The sequence below is a fragment of the Gossypium raimondii genome, chromosome 10, assembly GCF_025698545.1.
Source record: "Gossypium raimondii isolate GPD5lz chromosome 10, ASM2569854v1, whole genome shotgun sequence".
Taxonomy (NCBI): domain Eukaryota; kingdom Viridiplantae; phylum Streptophyta; class Magnoliopsida; order Malvales; family Malvaceae; genus Gossypium; species Gossypium raimondii.
In genome coordinates, this window is record NC_068574.1 from 60,243,883 (window position 1) to 60,271,232 (window position 27,350).

The 27,350-nt window shown below is 34.4% G+C and overlaps 2 protein-coding genes and 1 pseudogene across 5 annotated transcripts; all 3 read right to left on the reverse strand.

Annotated features, from left to right (window-relative positions):
• Positions 1 to 1,180: 1,180 nt before the first annotated feature.
• On the reverse strand, positions 1,181 to 3,310 carry LOC128031944 (F-box/kelch-repeat protein At3g06240-like). Its single transcript, XM_052622319.1, has 2 exons — positions 3,155 to 3,310; positions 1,181 to 2,659 (listed from the first exon to the last, which is right to left on the reverse strand). The coding sequence occupies exon 2, from the start codon at positions 2,576 to 2,578 to the stop codon at positions 1,364 to 1,366; it is 1,215 nt and encodes a 404-aa protein (XP_052478279.1). The 5' UTR covers positions 2,579 to 2,659; positions 3,155 to 3,310; the 3' UTR covers positions 1,181 to 1,363.
• Positions 3,311 to 6,101: 2,791 nt separating this feature from the next.
• Positions 6,102 to 25,930, reverse strand: LOC105775761 (uncharacterized). Of its 4 annotated transcripts, XM_052622318.1 has the most exons (9): positions 25,781 to 25,925; positions 8,344 to 8,405; positions 7,893 to 8,135; positions 7,505 to 7,651; positions 7,334 to 7,426; positions 7,144 to 7,249; positions 6,836 to 7,062; positions 6,564 to 6,753; positions 6,102 to 6,464 (listed from the first exon to the last, which is right to left on the reverse strand). In XM_052622318.1, the coding sequence occupies exons 3-9, from the start codon at positions 8,046 to 8,048 to the stop codon at positions 6,217 to 6,219; spliced, it is 1,167 nt and encodes a 388-aa protein (XP_052478278.1). In that variant the 5' UTR covers positions 8,049 to 8,135; positions 8,344 to 8,405; positions 25,781 to 25,925; the 3' UTR covers positions 6,102 to 6,216. The 4 variants fall into 4 exon arrangements, with proteins under 4 accessions (XP_052478278.1, XP_012453698.1, XP_052478277.1 ...); XM_012598244.2 differs by lacking the exon at positions 8,344 to 8,405 and having other exon boundaries at positions 25,781 to 25,930; XM_052622317.1 differs by lacking the exons at positions 7,893 to 8,135; positions 8,344 to 8,405; positions 25,781 to 25,925 and adding an exon at positions 21,352 to 21,613 and having other exon boundaries at positions 6,836 to 7,053.
• On the reverse strand, positions 24,455 to 26,596 carry LOC105775763 (F-box protein CPR1-like; annotated as a pseudogene).
• Between the last annotated feature and the right edge of the window lie 754 nt (positions 26,597 to 27,350).

Below are 27,350 nucleotides of genomic sequence, written 5' to 3' on the forward strand. Positions count from 1 at the left end.
AATGTTTGATAAAAAGAATTTAAATTAATCCCAAAGCTTTAATGTGCAAAAGAAAACATGCCAAAATTGTCAAAGATTCCATTGACAACAAACAAAAATGGATTTGCTTTCACATATCAACTTACCCACCATAATATTAATGCAAATTCCTTTATCAAAACAATGCTTTGAGTCTCCAAATTATAATGTAAAATTGGTTAGCTGGTGTTTTCAAGCATCAAAATATATCTATTTTTGTTGTGATTCACACCAGCTGACAGAAAGATTAGCTTAGCAAGATTCCTTGCTTTGTTGAGTAAATTGAAATTATTGAAGGTGTTCAAGGTCAAATATTAACCTAAATGTTACAATATTTAACGCAAAAGGAATACCATAAGTGATTGTTGCATATCATACCATAGATAAAAAGGAATAAAACGGTGGGACAACCAACAAAGTCAAGACTTGATTCATTTATCAAATCCTTGCTATCTCAGCTCAGCCATCAAAATGTAACGTAGTAGTTTATACTTGTGAGTTTGGTTTCTCAAGAATTGAATTTATTATCAAAATTCAACATTTCCAATAATTATCAAAATACCGGTGAGCTCCAGTTTCCGAGCGTTGCTGCGCTATAATAGAGAAAAAGCTTAGCAATCCAGACTGTCTCTGTGCTATTTTGCAAACTCGTATGCTGGAGTGAGAAATGAAATCCAAGTGTAGCCAGTTTTCTCAATTCATATTTGATCTTTAAGATATCATCCCTATTATTTAGGGATGGCAAAACTCAAACCATCATTCAGAATAGAGAGGATTTTCTTTTGAAAGTGAATGCAGATTGAATTTTATAGTAGTTAAAGCAATTAACACACAAGCTTGTAACACAAGGTAACTTGAAAAAAGTACCATAATTTCACTCACTCGAACGAAATGGGATCATGGCAACATGGATTTGTGGCTGATTCGATGCTCGTGTTGTGTTGTGGTGTTCATCGGATCTTCATCTGTTTAAGAATCTTAACCATCAGGTGAGACCTGTTTTGGATTAAGTTATAAAAATTATGCCACTTACAGCAATTATTTTAATTAGTTAATGACAACCTTAAACATCAAATCCTCTTCGACTTGCAATTTTTTTCCGCAGAAAACAATATCAACATCTAAGCAATCTTATAGATATCTAACCAACAAAAACCAAATATAAACTGAACAATTCTCCAAATACAGAAACCAGGAAATAGTTAACATCTCAAACATATAACCCAAACAATAACAGCAATATTAAGAAGCTCACAACAAAAAATTCCTATTACATCTTACACATATATGTTCTAGCTCCGCATCCCTCTTCATATTCAGTATCCATTTCATGCCTTCTTCATATTTAGTATTCATTTGATGCATCTCTCGCTGGTTGACGTATTACATGTTTCTCAATATTCTCTTGTATTCCATTGATACGAACCAGGCTCTCTAAATATGCATGAAGGGAGATGGTGAACCGAAAATGATCTAGATAAGTATTAATCTGAAGCTCCTTAAGCTCTTGGGTGGAGGCGTCAAATAGGAGTACTTCATCATTTGTGTCTCTAAGAAACAAGTCACCATTTTTCCCAAATCCCAATGGGTGTACAACTCCAGAAATGGATTTAATATTGAATTGTTTAGTCCACACTCCTTCACTTGTAACCCATAAATCAAAAGACGTGTCAATTCCTTCCGTTGGGTAAACAATAGCACCAAGTGATCCATTAAACACCAATAGATTAACATAGTATTCTGGGAAAGACCCAACGAATTCTGGGATAGGTAAAATTGAGAACTTCTCATTCCCCATGTCAAATGAAAGAATTAGTCCTCTAAAATCAAGATATGCCCCTGTCTCTGTTTTCCAATAGCAAATTCCGTCTACATAATTATTTCCCAAAGTTGTTCCAGTTGGTTTATAATCAGGACATGGAATTTCCTGCCAGGAATTACTTCTAAGAGAATACAACTCAACTTGGTCCATAAAATGAGGATGTGGATATTGTTCTTCACTATTAACAAAAGTAAGACTAACAAATCGTATGACTTTGTAGTCATCAGTTTTAGAGTCAAACCCAAAAGCAGCGTGGTTAAAAGAAACGTCATCTAAAGTAAGGTAGGTTTCTTCGAATGGGGAAAAATATGGAGGGCGTTGGATTGAAGATGGTGGAAGGATTTTAAACTCTCTGGTTGATGGGTTCCAAATGGCAGCCTTATCCTTTGAAGGATCAAGTAAACACAATAATCCATGACAAGCACCATAAACAGAGGGGAGATCATTCCTAAAAAAGGGCAAGTGAATGTTTTGTTTTACTATATAATTTTGATATTTTTCATTTGAAAGTTGAGAGAAATAACGTTGGAAGGTGTTACCATCACAGCGACTAAGCAGTAGATTAAGGTTGTTGTTTTCAAGGTTGTTGTGATAATTATTGGAAATGAAATGAGGAGTTTGAAAAGAAGAACACCAATACTTACAAACACAGTTGAAGCGAGTAAGGGATTTAACTGGCAGCTTTGACAGAATTTCCATAACCAAAGCTTCTGGCAATTCAAACCTTGGCCTCTGCATCTTGCTATTTTGATTTTCTTTGTAATTGGGTAAGAGGAATGAATAAAATGGGAGTTGGTAGGTGTCATCTATGGTCCAAACCTTAACCAGGAAGCAAAGAAGCATAAAAGGTAAGCATTTGATAGGTTATAATAATTATATGGAATTTAGGAAAATTTACTTATTTGCATTTGTATCCATGTGAGGAAGGATTAAGATCAAATATAATATAATACGTACTTTTGAATTTAATCCCCAATTTTTAAAAGAATAAATTTAAAGGATATCACATTTATTTACTTTTTGTATATTTGAAATTTAATACTTAATTTTTATTTTAAAGAATTCAATCTCTATTTTTAAAAGCCAAAAACAGTGATGTAGTTTTTTTTCACACGGCAATCAAAAAAAAAAATTTAAAGGTAGTTTTTTTTTCTCGTTTCTGCTCTTTTTCTTTTTTTCGTCTGTTCTATTTTACTTGCGTTTTTTTTTTTGAGTTTTTTCTTTTCTTCTTTCGACATACATATATCTACATTTTTTAAAAAAGAACAGTTTATATATATACATACACAAAAAAATAAAAATAAAAAAACTCACCTTTGAACTTTCCGGACTCGGCTACGTCGGCCGGTGCGGCGGAGACAAGGCGGCCCTTTGGCCGGAATCTGGATTTCATCCAGAGAAAAGAGACCCCCTTTTCCCTTTTTTTGGTTTCTTTACAGACTGCCGGGAATGATTTCTTTTCCTCAAAAGTTGTCTTTTATAGCCCCCCCCCCAACACCCCAGCAAAACGATGTCGTTTTGGTTGGCGTACTTGAGCAAGAAACGACGTCGTTTTGGCCTTAGGATCCGCTTGTGACCCGACCCGCAAAGAGGATCCGCGTGTCACCATTTAGGGGGATATCTTCACAATTGGTGCCTCCACTTTTGTCTCGCTTTCAATGTAGTTTTTTCATATATTTTTAATTTTGGCTACATAATTTTTCGTCTGTTTTAATTTGGTCCCCAGACCATGCACACGCGCCTCACTAGAACGATGCCGTTTGGTCAGTTAGGGAGTATTTCCGTTTTTGCTCCTCTTCCTTTCACGCGTGTTGTGATTTAGTCCTTTTTGTGCTTTTTATTGTTAATTTCGACCCTAAAACCTTGTTTATTTTCAATTTAATCCTTAATCTGCTATTTTAGTTATTTTTCCTGTTAAATTAATTATTTTAACATTATTAAAACTATTATATTGCATAATTATTATTTATTATTAATATTATTATCCTTATCTCGTTTGTACCTTTTTATTCTAAAATTTTGTTATATATATATATACATATCCGCATATGCTTTTCTAATATATATATGTATATTTTAAGGTTATTATAAATATACTTTTATATTTCATTTTTATACTTATATCTATATCCACGTATTTTAATTTATATACATATAGATTTTATATATACTTATTATAATTTTTTATTGTCATAAATACATACACATGTACACATACTTTTATATGTTCTTCTATATTCCATAATTTTATATACATCCATATACATATGTATATTTTAATCTACATACATATATGTATATATACACATACGACATATATTTCTATTTTATAATTTTAAAATAAATATATATATATCTATATATTCTTCTTATTTTTATATACACATGCATATATTTTATATTTCCTTTATTGTTTCGTTGTTTCGCGTAATGTCAACCTTTTTATGCCTATTTTATTTTAAAAGCATTTTAATTCGACTCTTTTATTTACTATTTATCTTACATTAATTAATTTGTCTCTGTATTTATTTTGCTACGTACAAAATCGTGCTACATTTTACCCGATTCATTAAAAATGATGTTTTAAACAAGCAATATTCATATTTTGAAATTCGAAAAGTCGTTCCCTAACTTACGGGGTTTCGACTTTCTAAAAAAAATCCAAATACCCGAACATTTTTAAGCATAAATTTTAAATAATCTCAAGAATTACTAAAAGATCGTGTTCTAACTTAGGGAATATGATTTTTTTCTAAAACCGATATAGTCAAACATCTTTTAAAATAAATTTTTCGGCGTTTATTTGTGCATCAAGAATTTAAGACATTGTGTCCTAATTCACGGGACGCGATTCATTTTCTCGATTAACGTAAAATATGTCCATTTGTCAACTTTTTAATATTTTAACAAGGGATCGTATTTTAAATCTCTTTAAAGTTTTCAATTTTTGACGAGACACTAATTAATCAACTAAGTACCAATTTTGGGCGCGGGGGTGCTAATTAGAGGTGATCATGGGTTGGGCAGTCCGGCCCGGCCCGATGGCCCACCCAAAATATGAGAGGGTTTGGGTAAAAATATAGGCCCGAAATATGGGTTTGGGCAAAAATGAGGCCTGCTATAAAACTTTTTGGTCCAGTTCTGCCCGAATATATAATAAATATATATTTTTATTTTTAAAATACATTTTCCATTTCCCCATTTCCCCATTTCCCATTAGACATTTAGTATTTATATAATAAATATATATTTTTTATTTTTTAATTTTAAAGTATTTTTAAAATACTTCTTTTATTTTTTATTTTTAAGATACAATTTTGTTGTTTATTAAAAAAAGGGTCGGGCTCGGGCTTAGGATTTTTTCTCGGGCCAGGCTTGGACAAAATTTCAGGCCCATATTTTGGGCTAGGCCGGGCCCAGGCCTAGGACGCGGGCCAAAAAAAAATTTAGGCCTGGCCCAGCCCATGATCACCTTTAGTGCTAATCCTTCCTTGTACGTAACCGACGCCCGAACTCGTGCTTATGTGGCACGGCACATAGGCTACTTTGTTGACCTATGGTTTGACCGACGATCAACTCACATTTTCTGTTAAAATTGGGCTAATTTATTAAAAAATTGTACCGTTAACGGTGTCAATCCAAAAAAAAAAAGGTTAATGGCTCAAACCCAAAAACTCAAAAAATTGAGTGTTTTTTCGACAATTATGCGAAATTCTTTGTTAAATTTGTTGGTTTGATATTCTTTCAAAAGTACATTATAATGCCTTTTTTTTTAACCCAAACCCAAACTTTTGAAATCAAATACTATTTTGAGAGGGAAAATATTTGATTTTTTTTTTTGTTCAATTGCTTGAATCTGGTTGGATAGTTTCTATTTTCGTTTTATTAAATTTCCTTTTTCTCTGTTTGAAGGCGACTTTAAAGAAAAGAGTAACATGCGAAGGAATTGCATTGGACTTTGCAAAGATCATAAAACACACATTAAAAATATGTATTATTAGTTCTGTTGGACTTAAAGATTTTGGGTTGTAACACTAGTAGAAATTATATAAAGAAAGATATTGAATGTTATGGGATTGGGTTTGGGTTATTTTAAATCTATATTCAGATTAATGTTATTTTAAAATCGAATAATTTTGAGTTTAAATCATTCAAAGTTGTTGATCGGATTTTATAAAGATAAAAAACATATTGAAAATATGTAATATTAATTGGATTATTTTAAACTATGACATAAATACTTGAGTCTCAAAATAAACACTAGCTCAATAAAACGCATATGATAATTTAGAGTACTGTAATAAAATACATATTGATAATTCAGATATTACATTAAACATTTTTAAACATACATGAGACAATTGTGGTAAAGCTGGCTATGGTAATTTTATGGTATCGGATCCATTACTGCATAGGCCGTAAAATAAGTTGGAACAATTTTGGGGAGTTCCAAAGGTATGGGATGGCCCCGGTCTTCCATAACAAATAAACATCTCCCCGAGTAGTAGAACTCTAGTTCTTCTGTGTTTACTGCATGAAATTTGTGGAGATGCTCCTATAAGTCGGAAAACTATGTCCGCAACTTGTCGGACCGTATAGGTGGATCTAGGTGTGAGTCCCATAGCTAAATCCCAAAATTCATTAAAACAAATAAGAGACAATAAAGTATATTAAACACAAATCTGAATGTGAAGAAAAAATAAAAACAATTTATTCGATATACCCGGATCTAAATTTGTCCTAAGTTGTATGGCCGATTGGAAGTATGCCAGAGGATATGGTGCAAAGTCGGAACATGTGCCATGTTTTGTCCATTCGTTGTGCAAAAAGCTAATGTCTAACTTTCCCAATATCAAGTTTGGCCATAGTCGGGGCAAGTCTACCCAAAGAACTGGATCACTTTTCAGCAAACTCTTTGAAATTAAAAACAAAAATCTGGTTAGATGACAGATAATTTACTTAATAGTTTTAGGCGAAGAATGTACGTATGCGTACTTCGAGTTTCTTCTTATCTAGATTAGGATTCGGATTGTTGCAAAGATTACTTGGACCATACTGGGTCACCGGCTTGTCATTAGCATCTTGTGCCCAAATTCCATGTATTGTAAATTCTGTTGGGATAGGGGTTTTACATCTCGAAGTAGAGCTGCAAACTGATGGAGGCCATTGAAGTGCCAGCTTGTAGAAGTGCGGAATTGCTGGTTGCTGAGGTACTGCAAATGCTACCCATAATGAAAAATTGATACAATGCATTTTTACAAATTTACAAATAAAAAGAGAACTACTCCATATATAAATATTACATGCATGGATGATTGGGCTGAGATTGGATGATTGTGCTTTGCGAGTAGCTGGTTTATGATCTCCTTTATAATCTTGGCGCACATATTTCACAAAATTTTCAAAGTCCTGCAACCATGAAATAAATATTGAGGTTACTTATCACAAAGTGTTACTTCACAATCACACCAAGAGAGAAATAAACAAACTCACTTGTCTGAGTGGCTGATTATTCACCACCACCCATGGCACATCTTCTTGAGGTGGCTTCAGATGTGCAGTCTCGTTAGCATATTGCAGCAGAAGCTGCATTTCATTAATTTGGAAAATCAATGTTAGAAAAAGCTAAGAAGTGTTAATTAAATACTAAGACATGCAGCCAACCTTATATCCAAATCCAGTAGTATAGCATTTGTTGATTATCTCCTCATTCAATCTCAGCTTTTCACTGCAATTTTTCCACAGTGCTTCAACGGGCCCCCCCTTTAAGCTTTGTTGCTCTGTGCAGCGAATGAATTCCAAGTGCTCTTTCTGCACCACAGTAGAGTAATTAAACACGAGTTGGAGATGAGTACAAATACTTATGGCTCATAGCAGTTACTGCATCAGGCCATAAATGGATGACACAACTATGTATAGTGTTTAAGTGACGTTCTTCTTCTCCATGTTGCACATTATCGCAAAAACTATAATTAGTTATAACACCAAAAAGAACTAGAACTTCATTAGTTAATAATGATAATACATTAAAATGAAGAACGGAGTAGTAAACCTGGCAATGGATTTCAGCATTGCCCCAAGGGACCAATCTTAGATTGGTAATGGTATGGAGGTCAGTGCGGAAGACCTTGACTAGGCTATTGGAGATAAGCGAGAATATTGCAAGAGCAGCCAGAATATAGAAGATTAATGGTTGAAGATAAGCCATTGTTTCAGTGGTAGCTTTTGCACAATGCTAGACCTCCATTGTGCAAGGCTTCTTATAGTTGAGAATTGGGATGCTGAGTATTGCTTTCTGTCACGTTCAGAAACCATGAGACAAATTTACAAAGTTATCATCTTTAAAAAAACAATTATACACCACTTTAAAAAAAAATTATTTACATGAAAGCTTGTTTATCTATTTATGTATGAATATTGTCTAAACATGAAAGGAGAAATCTTATTAGATAATAGAGTTTTATAATAACTTATAATTTAAATTAAGTTATTAACGTATTTACTGAATCATTGGCCTTCTAAAATGCTTTTAGATATCAAATCCTCTTCGACTTGCAATTTTTTTCTGCAGAAAACAATATCAACATCTAAGCAATCTTATAGATATCTAAGCAACAAAAACCAAACATAAACTGAACAATTCTCCAAATACAGAAACCAGGAAATAGTTAACATCTCAAACATATAACCCAAACAATTATAGCAATATTAAGAAGCTCACAACAAAAAATTCCTATTACATCTTACACATATATGTTCCAGCTCCACATCCCTCTTCATATTCAGTATCCATTTCATGCCTTCTTCATATTTAGTATTCATTTGATGCATCTCTCGCTGGTTGACGTATTACATGTTTCTCAATATTCTCTTGTATTCCATTGATACGAACCAGGCTCTCTAAATAAGCATGAAGGGAGATGGTGAACCGAAAATGATCTAGGTAAGTATTAATCTCAAGCTCCTTAAGCTCTTGGGTGGAGGCGTCAAATAGGAGTACTTCATCATTTGTGTCTGTAAGAAACAAGTCACCATTTTTTCCAAATCCCAATGGGTGTACAACTCCAGAAATGGATTGTTTAGTCCACACTCCTTCACTTGTAACCCATAAATCAAAAGACGTGTCAATTCTTTCCGTTGGGTAAACAATAGCACCAAGTGATCCATTAAACACCAACAGATTAACATAGTATTCTGGGAAAGACCCAACGAATTCTGGGATAGGTAAAATTGAGAACTTCTCATTCCCCATGTCAAATGAAAGAATTAGTCCTCTAAAATCAAGATATGCCCGTCTCTGTTTTCATATAGCAAATTCCGTCTACATAATTATTTCCCAAAGTTGTTCCAGTTGGTTTATAATCAGGACATGGAATTTCCTTCCAGGAATTACTTCTAAGAGAATACAACTCAACTTGGTACATAAAATGAGAATGTGGATATTGTTCTTCACTATTAACAAAAGTAAGAGTAACAAATCGTATGACTTTGTAGTCATCAGTTTTAGAATCAAACCCAAAAGAAGCGTGGTTAAATTCAACGTGATCTAAAGTAAGGTAGGTTTCTTCGAATGGGGAAAATATGGAGGGCGTTGGATTGAAGATGGTGGAAGGATTTTAAACTCTCTGGTTGATGGGTTCCAAATGGCAGCCTTATCCTTTGAAGGATCAAGTAAACACAACAATCCATGACAAGCACCATAAACAGAGGGGCGATCATTCTTAAAAAAGGGCAAGTGAATGTTTTGTTTTACTATATAATTTTGATATTTTTCATTTGAAAGTTGAGAGAAATAACGTTGGAAGGTGTTACCATCACAGCGACTAAGCAGTAGATTAAGGTTGTTGTTTTCAAGGTTGTTGTGATAATTATTGGAAATGAAATGAGGAGTTTGAAAAGAAGAACACCAATACTTACAAACACAGTTGAAGCGAGTAAGGGATTTAACTGGAAGCTTTGACAGAATTCCCATAACCAAAGCTTCTGGCAATTCAAATCTTGGCCTCTGCATCTTGCTATTTTGATTTTCTTTGTAATTGGGTAAGAGGAATGAATAAGCAAGCAAAATGGGAGTTGGTATGGTCCAAACCTTAACCAGGAAGCAAAGAAGCATAAAAGGTAAGCATTTGATAGGTTATAAAAATTATATGGAATTTAGGAAAATTTACTTATTTGCATTTGTATCCATGTGAGGAAGGATTAAGATCAAATATAATATAATACATACTTTTGAATTTAATCCCAATTTTAAAAGATTAAATTTAAAGGATATCACATTTATGTACTTTTTGAAATTTAATACTTAATTTTTATTTTAAGAATTCAATCTCTATTTTTAAAAGCCAAAAACAGTGATGTAGTTTTTTTTTTTACACAGCAATCAAAAAATAAAAAATTTTAAAGGTAGTTTTTTTTTCTCCTTTCTGCTCTGTTCTTTTTTTGTCTGTTCTATTTGATTTTTTTTTAAAAAAAGGGAAAGAAAATAAAAAATAAAGAAGAAAAGTCGAACTTTAACTCTTCTTTTTTGCGTTTGCGCTGCCGTGGGAGGCCGAGGTTCGTCGTTTCCAATGAAAAACGACATTTATTTTAGGCTCGGGGAGTCGAAAAGCTAAAAAATGGCTTTCTTACAATTTTCGGATGGTCGGAGCCATGGCCGGGGAGGGGAGCGCAGAGAGAGGGGAGAGACTGTTTCTGAGTTTTTCTTTAAAAAAAAAAGAAAGAGGATAAATGAAATTATTGAAAAAATTTTGGTTTCTATAAAGATTGAAACAGCGCCGTTTTGGGCCTTAATCCCAGTGATCAAAATGACATCGTTTCACCCTAGGATCCGCGCGTTGACCCGACCCGCCAAGGAGGATCCGCATTTTTTATTAATGGGAAATTTTTGCATTGAGCCCTTTCGCATTTTCTATCTTTTTAATACAGTTTATTTTTATTTTCAATTTTTACTCTATGATTTTTCTTTTATTTCAATTCAGTCCCGAGCAAAGTGATGCGTTTTGGAGGGCGAGGATATTTCTATTTCGATCCCTCCATTTCATTCGCGTAGTGCAATTCGGTCCCTTACCTCATTTTATTCCTGATTTCAACCCTAAGATTTTCTTTCATTTTCAATTTAATCCTTTTCTGTTGTTATTATTATAATATTATTAAACTAATTAATTTAATATTATTATTACATTATATTTCTTTTTCCCTTTTGTGTTTACTTATTATTATCCTTATTTCTTTTAGATATTTTTATTATTATCTTATTATTTATTTATCTAAATCCTTTCAAACTTTAGATTATTTATTATTTATTTATTGGTTTACTATTAGGTTCTATTGTTTTTTTTATTTTTATTTAGTTTTTACCTATTATTTTTCTTTTTATTTATATAGGTTATTTCTTTATTTTATTTTATTTTCGTCCTTACTATTGTCATTCAAATTACACATTTATTATTATTCATTATGCATGGTAGTACCGTGATTTATTTCTCACATTTTACTACGTACAAAATCGTGCTACATTTTACCCGATTCATTAAAAATGATGTTTTAAACAAGTAATATTTCATATTTTAAAATTCAAAAAGTCGTTCTCTAACTTAGGGGGTTGGACTTTCTAAAAAAATCCAAATACCCGAACAATTTTAAGCATAAATTTTAAATAATCTCGGGAATTACTAAAAGATCGCATTCTAACTTACGGAATATGATTTTCTTCTAAAACTGATATAGTCAAACATCTTTTAAAATAAATTTTTCGGCGTTTATTTGTGCATCAAGAATTTAAGACATTTTGTCCTAACTCACTGGATGCAATTCTTTTTCTCGATTAACGTGAAATATGCCTCTTTCTCGAAAATTTTTCATATTTTAACAAAGGATCGTATTTTAAATCTCTTCAAAGTTTTCAATTTTCGATACCGAGACACTAATTAATCAACTAGGTACCATTTCTGGGCGTTATGAGGGTGCTAATTAAAGGTGATCATGGGTTGGGCAGCCCGGCCCGGCCTGATGGCCCGCCCAAAATATGGGAGGGTTCGAGTAAAAATATAGGCCCGAAATATGGGTTTGGCCAAAAAATGAGGCCCATTGGCAAAACTTTTTTTGTCCGAGCCCGACCCGAATATATAATAAATATATATTTTTATTTTTAAAATACATTTTCCATTTCCCCATTTCCCATTAGACATTTAGTATTTATATAATAAATATTTTTAATTTTTAATTTTAAAGTATTTTTAAAATACTTTTTATTTTTTATTTTTAAAATAAAATTTTGGTGTTTATTAAAAAATGGGACGGGCTCGGACTTAGGAATTTTTCCCGGGCCGGGCCTGGACAAAATTTCAGGCACATATTTTAGGCCAGGCCGGGCCCAAGACCAGGACACGGGCCAAAAAAATTTCTGGGCCCGTCCCGGCCCGACCCATTATCACCTTTAGTGCTAATCCTTCATCATACGTAATCGACGCCTGAACTTGTCTTTCTAAATTTGATGGACCAAAATTGTTGTTTTGAGAAATCAAGTCGTTCATTAAAAACAATCACTTTTTGAGGTGACCCGATCACACCGGCCGGCCTCATCAAAAATGATTGGTGGCGACTCTCATTTTTCATTTTTTTAAAATAAAAGTCGACCTTTTTCAAATAAAATGGTTTCAACAGTTAACACCGTTAAAATTGTTAAAATTCTTTGGCATAATTGTCGAATATACTCTCAATGTTTATGGGTTTTTGGCTTGAGCCCTTAAATTTTATTTTGATTGACACCCTCAATGTTACGATTTTTTTCATAAATCCATCCAATTTTAATAGGAAACGTGAGTTAACCGTCAGTCAAATCGCAAGTCAATGAAGCAGCCTATGTGGCTTGCTACATAAGCATGAGGTCATAGATGACGTCATTTATAAAAAATAAAATTGTTTAACAAAATTCCTTTTTTTTCATTTTGTTTCAATCTTCTTTGTTCTTCTTCTCTTTCTCTCTTCCCCTCTTGCTGTTGTCGTCGTTGTGTCCAACCCCATTGTCGCCTTCCCTTTCACTCCTCACCGTCCCAACCCCCACCACCGCTCACTTCCCTCTCACTCCTCACCGTTGATCTCATTGGCATCTCTTCTAACATTTGTGGTGAGATCAACAAGGAAGAGTGAGAGGAAGGTAAATGACAATGGGTTGGATACAATGGCAACAGTAGCTAGAGGGAAAATAGAAAGAGGTGAAGAAATAAATTGAAACAAAATGAAAAAAAATATGTTAAATAATTTTGTTTATAGAAGACATCATCTATGAACTCGTGCTTATGTGGCACGCCACATAGGCTACTTTGTTGACCTGTGGTTTGACCGACGATCAACTCACATTTTCCATTAAAATTGGGCTGATTTATTAAAAAATTGTACCGTTAAGGGTTTCAATCCAAAAAAAAAAAAGGTTAATGGCTCAAACCCAAAAACTCAAAAAAGTTGAGGGTTTTTTTGACAATTATGCCAAATTCTTTGTTAAATTTGTTGGTTTGATATTCTTTGTTAAATTTTTTGGTTTGATATTCTTTCAAAAGTACATTATAATGCCTTTTTTTTTTGTTAACCCAAACCCAAACTTTTGAAATCAAATACTATTTTGAGAGGGAAAAGATTTGATTTTGTTTTTTGTTCAATTGCTTGAATCTAGTTGGATAGTTTCTATTTTCGTTTTATTAACCATTTAAAGTGTCAAAACCATTTTTTGAAAACAAAAATTAGTTGTCGACTTAAAACGAAAATTGGAGTCGCCACCAATCTTTTATTGAGGTGTGATCGGATCACCTTAAAAATGATTTTGGTCTACAAGTTTTAGAGAAAAGCGGGTTCGGGAGTCAGTTACGCACGAGGAAGGGTGAGCACCCTCGTAACGCCCAAAATTGGTACCGAATTCATTGATTAATAAAAACAAATTTTTATTTGGGCAAGGAATTAGTTTAAAATTAGGAATTCAGTACCTTATGGGGTAAAAATAAGAGAATAAAATATTTTAATTGAAAATGCACAAAAATTCCAAACTTAGGACCAAAGAGAATGCTAAGTTTTAACACTAGCAAACTCAGTCTTAACGTAAGCCTTCAAGAAATTGGTTTTAAGGATTTTGGCCAAGTAGAGAAAATGAATAAAAATCAACAAAGGATGCAATCAAGGGAGTTTGAATATAAGACCTTAGCTTGCTTAACACTTTAACCATTAAGCCTAGTAATCTATTCTTATCAACAATTAATTTCTAATAAATTCTAAGTTCGCTTACCCTATTCTTATTATTCTTTTATAAATTTAAATTTCTTCTACCCCTAATTTTGGGATGTGACAAGGCAACTCAAGCTGTTTTGACGGTGTATAAAATGTAAGTTTAGCAATTACGGTTATCCACAATCGAATTGAATTCTTCTTTATTTAATATATAATTGATTTTAATTTTTTATTATATATATTTAAAATAATGAAAATAATTTAAAAGTTTTGTAAAATCATAATTTTTAGAACTATTTATGGAAGGCTTTCTACATAAATTTACATAAATATTTATGGTGAGGATTGAAACTCAATCAATAAAAAAAAAAAGAGAATCGAAAATTGGAAGAATAAAGTAAATAAACACCCAAACTTTTGAAAGTAAATATTTTTTTTGAAAGGGAAACGATTTGATATTTTTTGTTCAATTGCTTGAATCTGGTTGGATAGTTTCTATTTTCGTTTTATTAAATTTTCTTTTTCTCTGTTTGAAGACGACTTTAAAGAAAAGAGTAACATGCTAAGGAATTGCATTGGACTCTGCAAAGATAAAACACACATTAAAAATATGTATTATTAGTTCTGTTGGACTTAAAGGTTTTGGGTTATAACAGTAGTAGACAATTGTGGTAAAGCTGGCTATGGAAATTCTACTGATTCGATCCACTCTCGCACAGTAGTAGAAATAAGTTGGAACAATTTTGGGGAGTTCCAAAGGTATGGGATGGCCCCGGTCTTACATAACAAATAAACATCTCCCCGAGTAGTAGAACTCTAGTTCTTCTGTGTTTACTGCATGAAATTTGTGGAGATGCTCCTATAAGTTGGAAAACTATGTCCGTAACTTGTCGGACCGTATAGGTGGATCCACGTGTGAGTCCCATAGCTAAATCCCAAAATTCATTAAAACAAATAAGAGACAATAAAGTATATAAAACACAAATAGGAATGTGAACGGAAAATAAAAACAATTTATTCGATATACCTGGATTTAAATTTGTCCTAAGTTAAATGGCCGATTGGAAGTATGACAGAGGATGTTGTGCAAAGTCAGAACATGTGCCATGTTTCATTCATTCCTTGAACCAAAACCCACTGTCTGACCCTGTCGATGCCAAGTTCGGCCATAGTGTGGGCAATTGGTTCCGAAGAGCTACATCGCTTTCAACAAGTTCTTTTAAATAAGAAACCAAAAATTGATTAGATTACGATAAATTACTTAATAGTTTCAAAGAAGAATGTACGTATGCATACTCGAGTTTTGATTGTAATATGGTAGGTTGTGGATTGGTGCGGGATGATGTGTATCATATGGGGCACCGCATGTCATGAGCGTATTGCACCCAAATTCCATGTATTTTGAATTCAGTTGGGATTGGGAGTTTACAGTTGAGAGTAGAGCTACAAATGAGGGAGGCCACCAAGTGCCAACTTGTAGAAGTCTACCACTGGAATTATTGGCGGCTGGGGTACTGCAAATGCTACCCATAATGAAAAATGATACAATGCATTTTCACAAATTTACAACGCAAAAGAAAACTACTCCATATATGGATATTACATGCATAGATGGTTGGGCTGAGATTGGATGATTGTGCTTTGCAAGCAGCTGGTTTATGATCTCCTTTATAAGCTTGGCACACATATTTCACAAAATTTTCAAAGTCCTGCAACCATGAAATAAATATTGAAGTTACTTGTCACAAAATTTTACTTCACAGTCACACCAAGAGAGAGAAATAAACAAACTCACTTGTCTGAGTGGCTGATTATTCACCACCGGCCATGGCACATATTCTTGAGGTGGCTTCAGATGTGCAGTCTCGTTAGCATATTGCAGCAGAAGCTGCATTTTATTATGTTAAGCATGGACTGCAATGCAACAGTCGACCATGGTGATGTCCAACATAGCAGATTAGCATTCGAGCAAGACCAGAAGCATTCATTTTGTTTAGTTTGTTTTTGTAATCTTTTGTAAATGGAACAAGTTGATATGCAACTTGATTTCATAGCTGGTAGGATATGAATTTGATAGATGTATAGCTGAATCAATCAGCTTTTGAATTTGTATTATTTTTGTATTGCAAGTTGCTAAAACTGATGGGAGCAGTTATATAAGTTAGGTAACTGTCATACTACTTTTGTAACACATATATTTCAAGGCTTTAATGAAAATTTTGAATTGAGCCTCATCGGTTACTTGTTGTTTGTGTTTCAATCTTGTTCCTTTGCAATTCCTTACTGTTTTATGAGCTTATGCTCAAGAAAGTTTCATCTTATTATGTTTTGTTGCTGCCATTTTATCCAACAAATGGTAATCAGAGCCTCTTATCTTTAGGGACCTCTGTGTTTATGTTTTAGCTTTCAAAACAAAGTCAGTTTTTTTTTTGTTTCTGCAAAATCAGTTTTCAGCAGCATGAGTTTTGCTCCTCCTCCACCACCAGTTTTTGCTGGAGATAACTACCATATTTGGGTAGTCAAGATGAAGACATACCTTCAAGCACTTGACCTCTGGAGTCAGTCGAGAGTGATGTCGAGCCAGCACCTTTAAGAGCAAATCCTACCATTGCTCAGATCAAGCAACATGGTGAGGAATGAGCCAAGAAACACAAAGCAATGGCCTGTTTGCAGAATAGAGTGTCGGATGTTATCTTTACTCGCATCATGGCCTGTGACTCTCCTAAGCAAGCATGGGATAGGCTTAAAGAGGAGTTTATGGGATCGGATAAGACCAGACAACAACAGGTCATTAACCTGAGAAGGGAGTTTGAGAACTTAAAAATGAAGGAGTCAGAAACTATTAAGCAATATTCTGACAGAATTATGGCAACTGTGAATAATATAAGACTCCTAGGAGAGGATTTTAGTGACAGTAGAGTGGTTGAGAAGGTGATTACAACCCTTCCAGAGAGGTTTGAATCGAAAATCTCCTCATTGGAGGACTCGAGGGACCTTACAACCATTTCCTTGTCTGAATTGGTTAATTCTCTCTATGCACTCGAGCAAAGGAGAGTTAGCAGACAGAAGGAGAATCCTGAAGGAGCCTTCCAAGCAAGAACCATGGAAGGATTTAGCTCAAATCAGAAAGCTAAGAAACCTTGGCTTGAAAGAAAGGATAAGGCAAGGAGAGAAGCAAACAGAGATGCAGGAAGAGGGAGGTTTCCACCATGCATTCACTGCAAAAAGACCAATTATCTGGAGAATTTTTGCTGGACTAGACCAGACATGCAATGCAAAAGCTGTAAGAAGTATGGCCATCATGAGAAAATTTGTAGGAGTCATGACAAGGCACAAGCACAGCCAGTTCAAGCCAAAACTGCTGAGGATGTGCAGGCTCAGGAGGAGCATGTGTTTACTGCTTCATGTTTTGCATTTAACAACAAGTGCAGCTGGCTTGTGGATAGTGGTTGCTCACACCACATGGCTGCAGATGTAGGCCTTTTCAAGAACCTTGACAAGAGCTATGTCTCAAAGGTCAAGATTGGCAATGGCAATCTGATTGAGGCAAAGGGGAAAGGTGATGTGGTGATACACACTGGTTCAGGTAACAAAGTTATTTCTGATGTGCTCTATGTGCCAGAAATAGACCAAAATTTGCTAAGTGTAGGCCAGTTAGTTAGGAAAGGCTATTCACTAGTTTTCAAGAATGATTCTTGTGTTATAAGTGATGCCTATGGTAGGGAGATAGTCTCGGCACCTATGGCAGACAAATGATTTATGCTGGATGTGAGTCAACTTAAAAAAAAAACTTACACAAGCTCAATGGATGATACTGATCTTTGGCACAAGAGGTTTGGCCATGTTAACCTCAAATCACTTGATTTGCTGCACAAAATGAACATGACAGAGGACATGGTGAAGGTAGATACAAGTGAAGGTGTTTGTGAGGTGTGTCAGCTTGGTAAACAAGCGAGGTTGCCCTTTTCAGCAAACCAGGCATGGAGGGCTCAAGACAGACTTGAGTTGGTGCACTCAGATGTCTGTGGACCAATGAAAACATCTTCACTGAATGACAGTAAGTACTTTGTTTTGTTTATTGATTATTTGACCAGATTTTGTTGGGTGTATTTCATGAAACAGAAGTCAGAGGTGTTTGACATGTTTGTGAAGTTCAAGGCTTTGGAAGAAAATCAAGCAGGCTGCAAGATTAAGGCCTTGAGGACAGAAAATGGTACAGAGTACTTGTCTGAAAGATTCCAGAAGCTATGTGAGCAAGCTGGAATCCATCATCAGTTGACTACAGTCTACACTCCTCAGCAAAATGGAGTGAGTGAGAGGAAGAACAGGACTGTGATGAACATGACAAGGTGCTTGTTGTTTCAAAGCAAACTTCCAGGCATCTTTTGGGCTGAGGGTGTCAATACCTCAGTTTATTTGCTCAACAGACTACCAACACATGCTGTGAAGGACAAGATACCTTTTGAAGCATGGTATGGACTTAAACCTGTTGTCTCACACTTGAAATTGTTTGGCTGCATATGTTATGTGCTTATACCAGCAGAAAGAAGAACCAAACTTGAAAAGAGGTCGACTGCTGGAATATTTGTTGCCTACAGTGGCTGTAAGAAAGGCTACAGGATATTTGATCCCTCGACCAAGAAGATTTTGGTAAGTAGGGATGTTAAATTTGATGAAACAAGTTTTTAGAACTTTGATGGTTCAGATACAAGTCAGTTTGAAGAAGAGGAAGGTGATAGCAACCTGGATTTGGCGAAGAGAGAGGCCAACAATGCCAATGTTGATGATGCTCCTGTGAGAGGGACTAGGTCCATTGCTGACATCTACCAGAGATACAATGTGGCCATTATTGAACCCTCAAATTATGAAGAGGCTGCTAGAAGCAAGAGCTGGAGGAAAGCTATGGAGGCTGAAATCGATATGATCCACAAGGATGATACTTGGGATCTGGTGGACAGGCCTGAACAGAGGAAGGTCATTGGTGTCAGGTGGGTTTACAAGGCAAAACTCAATGCAGATGGCTCTCTTAACAAACACAAGGCAAGGCTTGTGGTGAAAGGGTATAGCCAACAGGCTGGCATTGATTTTGAGGAGACTTTTGCTCCAGTAGCAAGGCTGGACACTATCAAATTCTTCGTTTGCCTTGGTCGCATGTAAGCCTTGGAAGGTCCACCAGCTTGATGTCAAGTCAGCCTTCTTGAATGGTTTCCTTAATGAGGAAATATATGTAGAACAACCTGATGGTTTCAAAGTCCAAGGAATGGAGGACAAGGTTTATAGGCTGAAGAAGGCACTTTATGGTTTCAAACAGGCTCCTCGAGCCTGGTATGACAGAATCGATGAGTATCTGTCCAAACTCAGCTTTGAGAAAAGCCTGAGTGAACCAACTTTGTTTGTGAAGAAGTCCAATGATGAGACACTGCTGATTGTGTCAATTTATGTAGATGACTTGCTGGTTACTGAAAGCAAACTTGAACTGATTCAAGAGTTCAATGAGAAAATACAGATTATGTTTGAAATGACAGACTTGGGAATTATGAGCTATTTCCTTGGTATGGAAGTGTGTCAGATTGACCAAGGTATTTTCATTGGCCAACATGCTTTTGCATCAAAGTTACTCACTAGATTTCACATGAAAAATTGCAAACCAGTGAGTACTCCTCTGGTTATAGGCCAGAAGTTGAGCAGCTATGGAGATGAAGAAAAAGTGGATGAAAGGGAGTACAGAAGCTTAATTGGATGTTTGCTGTACTTGACAGCAACTAGACTTGACCTTATACATTCGGTCAGCTTGCTATCTCGTTTCATGCATAGCTGCAACACATCACATTTGAAGGCAGCAAAGAGAATCCTCAGGTATGTGAAAGGAACCTTGAAGTTTGAAGTGATGTTCAAGTCAGGAGGTCAGCTGAAGCTATCTAGCTACTCAGACAGTGACTGGGGAGGTTCGATTGATGATATGAGGAGTACCTCAGGCTACCTTTTTTCATTTGGCTCAGGAGCTTTCTATTTGAGCTCCAAGAAGCAACAGACAGTTGCTCAATCAACTACAGAGGCAGAGTACATAGCAGCAGCTGGAGCAGTAAGCCAGGCTATTTGGCTTAGAAAATTGTTATGTGATTTGAATGAGGAACAATTCGAGCCTACTGAGATTATGGTTGATAATCAATCAGCAATTGCTATCTCAAGGAATGTTGTTTTTCATGGAAAAATAAAACATTTCAAACTTAAGTTTTATTTTGTTCGAGAGGCAGTGCAATCGAAGGATGTGAGTCTTGCATATTAAGCTCGCAAGACCAACTGGCTGATATTTTGACTAAGCCTCTTGGTGTTATGAGGTTTGAACTTCTGAGGGAGTTGATTGGTGTCTATTGCCTACAGTCCAAGGAGGAGTGTTAAGCATGGACTGCAATGCAACAGTCGACCATAGTGATGTCCAACATAGCATATCAGCATTCGAGCAAGACCAGAAGCATTCATTTTGTTTAGTTTGTTTTTGTAATCTTTTGTAAATGGGACAAGTTGATATGCAACTTGATTTCATAGCTGGTAGGATATGAATTTGATAGATGTACAGCTGAATCAATCAGCTTTTGAATTTGTATTATTTTTGTATTGCAAGTTCCTAAAACTGATGGGAGCAGTTATATAAGTTAGGTAACTGTCATACTACTTTTGTAACACATATATTTCAAGCTTTAATGAAAATTTTGAATTGAGCCTCATCGGTTACTTGTTGTTTGTGTTTCAATCTTGTTCCTTTGCAATTGCTTGCTGTTTTATGAGCTTATGCTCAAGAAAGTTTCATCTTATTATGTTTTGTTGCTGCCATTTTATCCAACATATTAACTTGGAAATTCAATGTTAGAAAAAGCTAAGGAGAAGTGTTAATTAAATACTAATACATGCAGCCAACCTTATATCCAAATCCAGTAGTATAGCATTTGTTGATTATCTCCTCATTCAATCTCTGCCTTTCACTGCAATTTTTCCACAGTGCTTCAACGGGCCCCCCCTTTTAGCTTTGTTGCTCTGTGCAGCAAATGAATTCCAAGTGTTCTTTCTGCACCACAGTTGAGTAATTAAACACGAGTTGGAGACGAGTACAAATACTTATGGCTAATAGAAGTTACCACATCAGGCCAGAAACGGATGACACAACTATGTATAGTGTTTAAGTGGCATTCTTCTTGCTGGACATTGTTGCATAAACTATAATTAGTTACAGTAGAAGAAAGAAATTGAACTTCATTAGTTAATATTGAAAATATATTAAAATGAAGAATGGAGTTGGAAACCTGGCAATGGATTTCAGCATTGCTCCAAGGGACCAATCTTAGATTGATAATGGTATGGAGGTCAGTGTGGAAGACCTTGACGAGGTCATTGGAGATAAAGGAGGCACAACGTGGACATAAACTTGTTTCATAGTACAGTGACACAGTAACCTTGTCATTAACATTATCTAAAGAGGAATGGGTGGGAGAAATAAGCATGAATATTGCAAGAGCAGCCAGAATATAGAAGATCAATGGTCGAAGATAAGCCATTATTGTTTAAGTGATAGCTTTTGCACAATGCTGAACCTCCATTATGCGAGGGTTTTTATAGTTGAGAATGGGGATGATGACTATTGTTTTCTTTCCCTTTCAGTAAACCATGTGACGAGAAACAATTAATGTTGTTGCTATATCTAATGCAGACGGGTTTCAGTAAACCATGTGATTATATAAGTTGGACACTTTTTTAAAATATTAATTGTAAAATTTATGGCCCCATACACACTGCATGGGCTGTTCTTATTTAGCTCAATTAATGGATGCATCCATCTTTGAGCAAAGCTCAAACTGGGTTCCAAAAGAAGGAAAAAATAATGCTTAACCATGTGCCAATTAACAATTTTTCTAAAAAAATTTAATCTTCTTTTTTGTTGATTATTTCAACTCCAAAATACGTTAAAACAATTCATTAAAATACATTAACATTACCTAAAGAGGAATGGGAGGGAGAAATAAGCGAAAATATTGCAAGAGCAGACAGAATATAGAAGACCAACGGTTGAAGATAAGCCATTGTTTTAGTGGTAGCTTCTGCACAATGTTAAACCTCCATTATGCAAGGGTTTTTATGGTTGAGAATTGGGATGATCATTATTGTTTTCTATCACTTTCAGAAACCACGTGACGTTAGCATCCCTAAAAGAACTATTATAGACCACTTTAAAAATTATTTACATGAAGATTGTTTATTTATGTATGAGGTTCTTGCTTTTTCTAATTTTACTTTGGAAATTACAAAAATAATCAACATTGTAGTTATATCTAATACTAGTTTCAATCACATGTAATAAGTTTCACGTTAATAAAATAAGTCCTTAATTTTTCTTAACATGGCTTTCGATGTGTCTGCTTCAATCAGATAAATATGGTGAATCAACTTCACAAGTAATTGCTTATAACAATTGATATATATGTATATATATATGAACTTAACCAAACATCCTCAAAGTGGTTGGAATTTTGGTTTCTTAAAATTTTAGTAGGGTTTAAAACTTGATTAAGAGTATGGTAATTAATGGTTAGAGGAGAAAATGAATTGATTTGTTTTTATAAGTACTGTTAGTCTTTCACATGAAATAGTGTAAGAATCTCAATTTAACAAAAATGATTTGCTTTTATCAAAGTCTCAAGATTATAAGGTAGCATTGGTTGGCTGGTATTTTCATGCGTAAAAATATATTCATTTTGGTTAAATTGTGATTTTTTCTACACTTGTATGTGACTCACACTAGCAGGTAAATTCTTTCGTTTGTTGAGTAAATTAAATTATCAAAGGTGTTCGAAGTCAAATATTAACTTAAATGTTGCAATAATTAATGCGTAAAAGCCAAACATTTAATGCATGAAAGCTACTTCAATTTTGCTAATCATTTTTATTAAATTGTTATTCATAAAAATTTTTATTGCTTGCCAGATACATAGCACAATTCTATGACGTTGGTCGGCTATTAAATTGGCCGTAAAATAAGTTGGAACAATTTTGAGGTGTTCCAAGGAGTTGGAATAATCTCGGCCTTCCATAAAAATATACCTCTCCCGAAGTAGTAGAACACTAATTCTTCTGTGTTACAGAAAATGCATTATGGAGTTGGGAGTTGAAGCGCCAAATTATAAAAGAAATATAAAGGTCAGGGATCAAAACTAAAAATTAACGAAAATTGAAAATTGACTACTTTTATATAATTAAAAAGCAGAGGGTCTCCAACTGAAAGTTAACCATTATTGTTAAGCACTGGGGTGATAGTTAACCATCATAGTTTTTTGTCACTTCCAATAAACCATGTGACAAATTTTCAAAGTCATCATCTCTAGAGAGCAATTATACAACACCTTAAAAAGGAAGACTTGAAATTGGGTCTTTAGATGGAGAAACAAGATATGCAGCTTAAATTGTGGATCAGTTTCATATATAAGGTTGCTTGTGAAAGAGTATAAACAAGGTGTAATTGATGACTTAATAATCTGGTAACCCCAAATCACTGTAATCGGTGGAATTCGTCTTTGTTTAGCTACTTTCAGCTATTTTGGGTATAAAATTTTTGAGAAATGTCTTCGTTTGGGTTCAAATTGTAGATAAGTATAACTGATTATTGCATTCTAAGAAATGGAAACTCAAGTGAAATACATGTGGGTTATAGTATTTATTGTGAGTATAAGCATTGCAGGATTCCATGGAGTGGATGTAACTCATGATTATTATGGTCCTGTGGGAAGCATGACGTACAGAAGGAAGCTCAGAAGCTGTCTCCATGTACATACGCAACCAAATTCCGGAGAGCTCCAGTTTCCGAGCGTTGCTGCGCTATAATAGAGAAAAAGCTTAGCAATCCAGACCGTCTCTGTGCTATTTTGCAAACTCGTATGCTGGAGTGAGAAATGAAATCCAAGTGTAGCTAGTTTTCTCAAATCATATTTGATCTTTAGGATATCATCCTTATTATTTAGGGATGGCAAAACTCAAACCATCATTCAGAATAGAGAGGATTTTCTTTTGAAAGTGAATGCAGATTGAATTTTATAGTAGTTAAAGCAATTAACAAACAGGCTTGTAACACAAGGTAACTTGAAAAAAGTACCATAATTTCACTCACTCGAACGAAATGGGATCATGGCAACATAGATTCGTGGCTGATCCGATGCTCGTGTTGTGGTGTTCATCGGATCTTCATCTGTTTAAGAATCTTAACCATCAGGTGAGACCTGTTTTGGATTAAGTTATAAAAATTATGCCACTTACAGCAATTATTTTAATTAGTTAATGACAACCTTAAACATCAAATCCTCTTCGACTTGCAATTTTTTTCCGCAGAAAACAATATCAACATCTAAGCAATCTTATAGATATCTAACCAACAAAAACCAAATATAAACTGAACAATTCTCCAAATACAGAAACCAGGAAATAGTTAACATCTCAAACATATAACCCAAACAATAATAGCAATATTAAGAAGCTCACAACAAAAAATTCCTATTACATCTTACACATATATGTTCTAGCTCCACATCCCTCTTCATATTCAGTATCCATTTCATGCCTTCTTCATATTTAGTATTCATTTGATGCATCTCTCGCTGGTTGACGTATTACATGTTTCTCAATATTCTCTTGTATTCCATTGATACGAACCAGGCTCTCTAAATAAGCATGAAGGGAGATGGTGAACCGAAAATGATCTAGATAAGTATTAATCTGAAGCTCCTTAAGCTCTTGGGTGGAGGCGTCAAATAGGAGTACTTCATCATTTGTGTCTCTAAGAAACAAGTCACCATTTTTTCCAAATCCCAGTGGGTGTACAACTCCAGAAATGGATTTAATATTGAATTGTTTAGTCCACACTCCTTCACTTGTAACCCATAAATCAAAAGACGTGTCAATTCTTTCCGTTGGGTAAACAATAGCACCAAGTGATCCATTAAACACCAATAGATTAACATAGTATTCTGGGAAAGACCCAACGAATTCTGGGATAGGTAAAATTGAGAACTTCTCATTCCCCATGTCAAATGAAAGAATTAGTCCTCTAAAATCAAGATATGCCCGTCTCTGTTTTCATATAGCAAATTCCGTCTACATAATTATTTCCCAAAGTTGTTCCAGTTGGTTTATAATCAGGACATGGAATTTCCTTCCAGGAATTACTTCTAAGAGAATACAACTCAACTTGGTACATAAAATGAGAATGTGGATATTGTTCTTCACTATTAACAAAAGTAAGAGTAACAAATCGTATGACTTTGTAGTCATCAGTTTTAGAATCAAACCCAAAAGAAGCGTGGTTAAATTCAACGTGATCTAAAGTAAGGTAGGTTTCTTCGAATGGGGAAAAATATGGAGGGCGTTGGATTGAAGATGGTGGAAGGATTTTAAACTCTCTGGTTGATGGGTTCCAAATGGCAGCCTTATCCTTTGAAGGATCAAGTAAACACAACAATCCATGACAAGCACCATAAACAGAGGGGCGATCATTCTTAAAAAAGGGCAAGTGAATGTTTTGTTTTACTATATAATTTTGATATTTTTCATTTGAAAGTTGAGAGAAATAACGTTGGAAGGTGTTACCATCACAGCGACTAAGCAGTAGATTAAGGTTGTTGTTTTCAAGGTTGTTGTGATAATTATTGGAAATGAAATGAGGAGTTTGAAAAGAAGAACACCAATACTTACAAACACAGTTGAAGCGAGTAAGGGATTTAACTGGAAGCTTTGACAGAATTCCCATAACCAAAGCTTCTGGCAATTCAAATCTTGGCCTCTGCATCTTGCTATTTTGATTTTCTTTGTAATTGGGTAAGAGGAATGAATAAGCAAGCAAAATGGGAGTTGGTATGGTCCAAACCTTAACCAGGAAGCAAAGAAGCATAAAAGGTAAGCATTTGATAGGTTATAAAAATTATATGGAATTTAGGAAAATTTACTTATTTGCATTTGTATCCATGTGAGGAAGGATTAAGATCAAATATAATATAATACATACTTTTTGAATTTAATCCCCAATTTTTAAAAGATTAAATTTAAAGGATATCACATTTATTTACTTTTTGTATATTTGAAATTTAATACTTAATTTTTATTTTAAGAATTCAATCTCTCTATTTTCTAAAAGCCACAAACAGTTTTGTAGTTTTTTTTTCACACGGCAATCAAAAACAAAAAATTTAAAGGTAGTTTTTTTTTCTCGTTTCTGCTCTTTTCTTTTTTCGTCTGTTCTATTTTACTTGCATTTTTTATTTTTTGAGTTTTTTCTTTTCTTCTTTCGACATACATATATCTACATTTTTTTAAAAAAAGAACAGTTTATACATATACATACCCAAAAAAAAATTAAAAATTAAAAAAACTCACCTTTGAACTTTCCGGCCTCCTCATACAGAGGCCAGTGCGGCGGAGACAAGGCGGCCATTTGGCCGGAATCTGGACTTCATCCAGAGAAAAGAGACCCCCTTTTCCCTTTTTTTTGTTTCTTTACAGACTGCCGGGAATGATTTCTTTTCCTCAAAAATTGTCTTTTTTACCCCCCCAACAACCCCAGCAAAACGACGTCGTTTTGGTTGGCATCCTTGAGCTCGAAACGACGTCGTTTTGGCCTTAGGATCCGCTTGTTGACCCGACCCGCAAAGAGGATCCGCTTGTCTCCATTTAGGGGTATATTTTCACAATTGGTTCCTGCACTTTTGTATCGCTTTCAATGTAGTTTCTTCATATATTTGCCTCACTGGAACGATGTCGTTTGGTCAGCGAGGGAATATTTCTGGTTTTGCTCCTCTTCCTTTCACGCGTGTTGTGATTTAGTCCTTTTTGTGCTTTCATTGTTAATTTCGATCCTAAAACCTTGTTTATTTTCAATTTAATCCTTAATCTTCTATTTTAGTTATTTTTCCTGTTAAATTAATTATTTTAAAATTATTAAAATTATTATATTGCATCATTATTATTTATTATTAATATTATTATCCTTATCTCGTTTGTACCTTTTTATTCTAAAATTTTGTTATATATATATATACATATCCGCATATACTTTTCTAATATATATATATGTCTATATTTTCAGGTTATTATAAATATACTTTTATATTTCATTTTTATACATACACATACTTATATCTATATCCACGTATTTTAATTTATATACATATAGATATACATGTACATACTTATATATATTTTCCATATTTCATAATTTTAAATACCTACATATTTTTTATAATATATGTATATACAAATTTTTATTGTC

Excerpts from the sequence above, each read along its gene's own strand:
- LOC105775761 (XM_052622316.1), bottom strand. The coding sequence starts at position 21,603 with ATGGCTTATCTTCGACCATTGATCTTCTATATTCTGGCTGCTCTTGCA. Across the intron at positions 7,652-21,351 it reads ATGCTGAAATCCATTGCCAG|AAAGAGCACTTGGAATTCAT; the intron begins GTTTCCAACTCC and ends ACTGTGGTGCAG. Across the intron at positions 7,250-7,333 it reads ATAATCAGCCACTCAGACAA|GACTTTGAAAATTTTGTGAA; the intron begins GTGAGTTTGTTT and ends TCATGGTTGCAG.
- LOC128031944 (XM_052622319.1), bottom strand. The coding sequence starts at position 2,578 with ATGCAGAGGCCAAGGTTTGAATTGCCAGAAGCTTTGGTTATGGAAATT.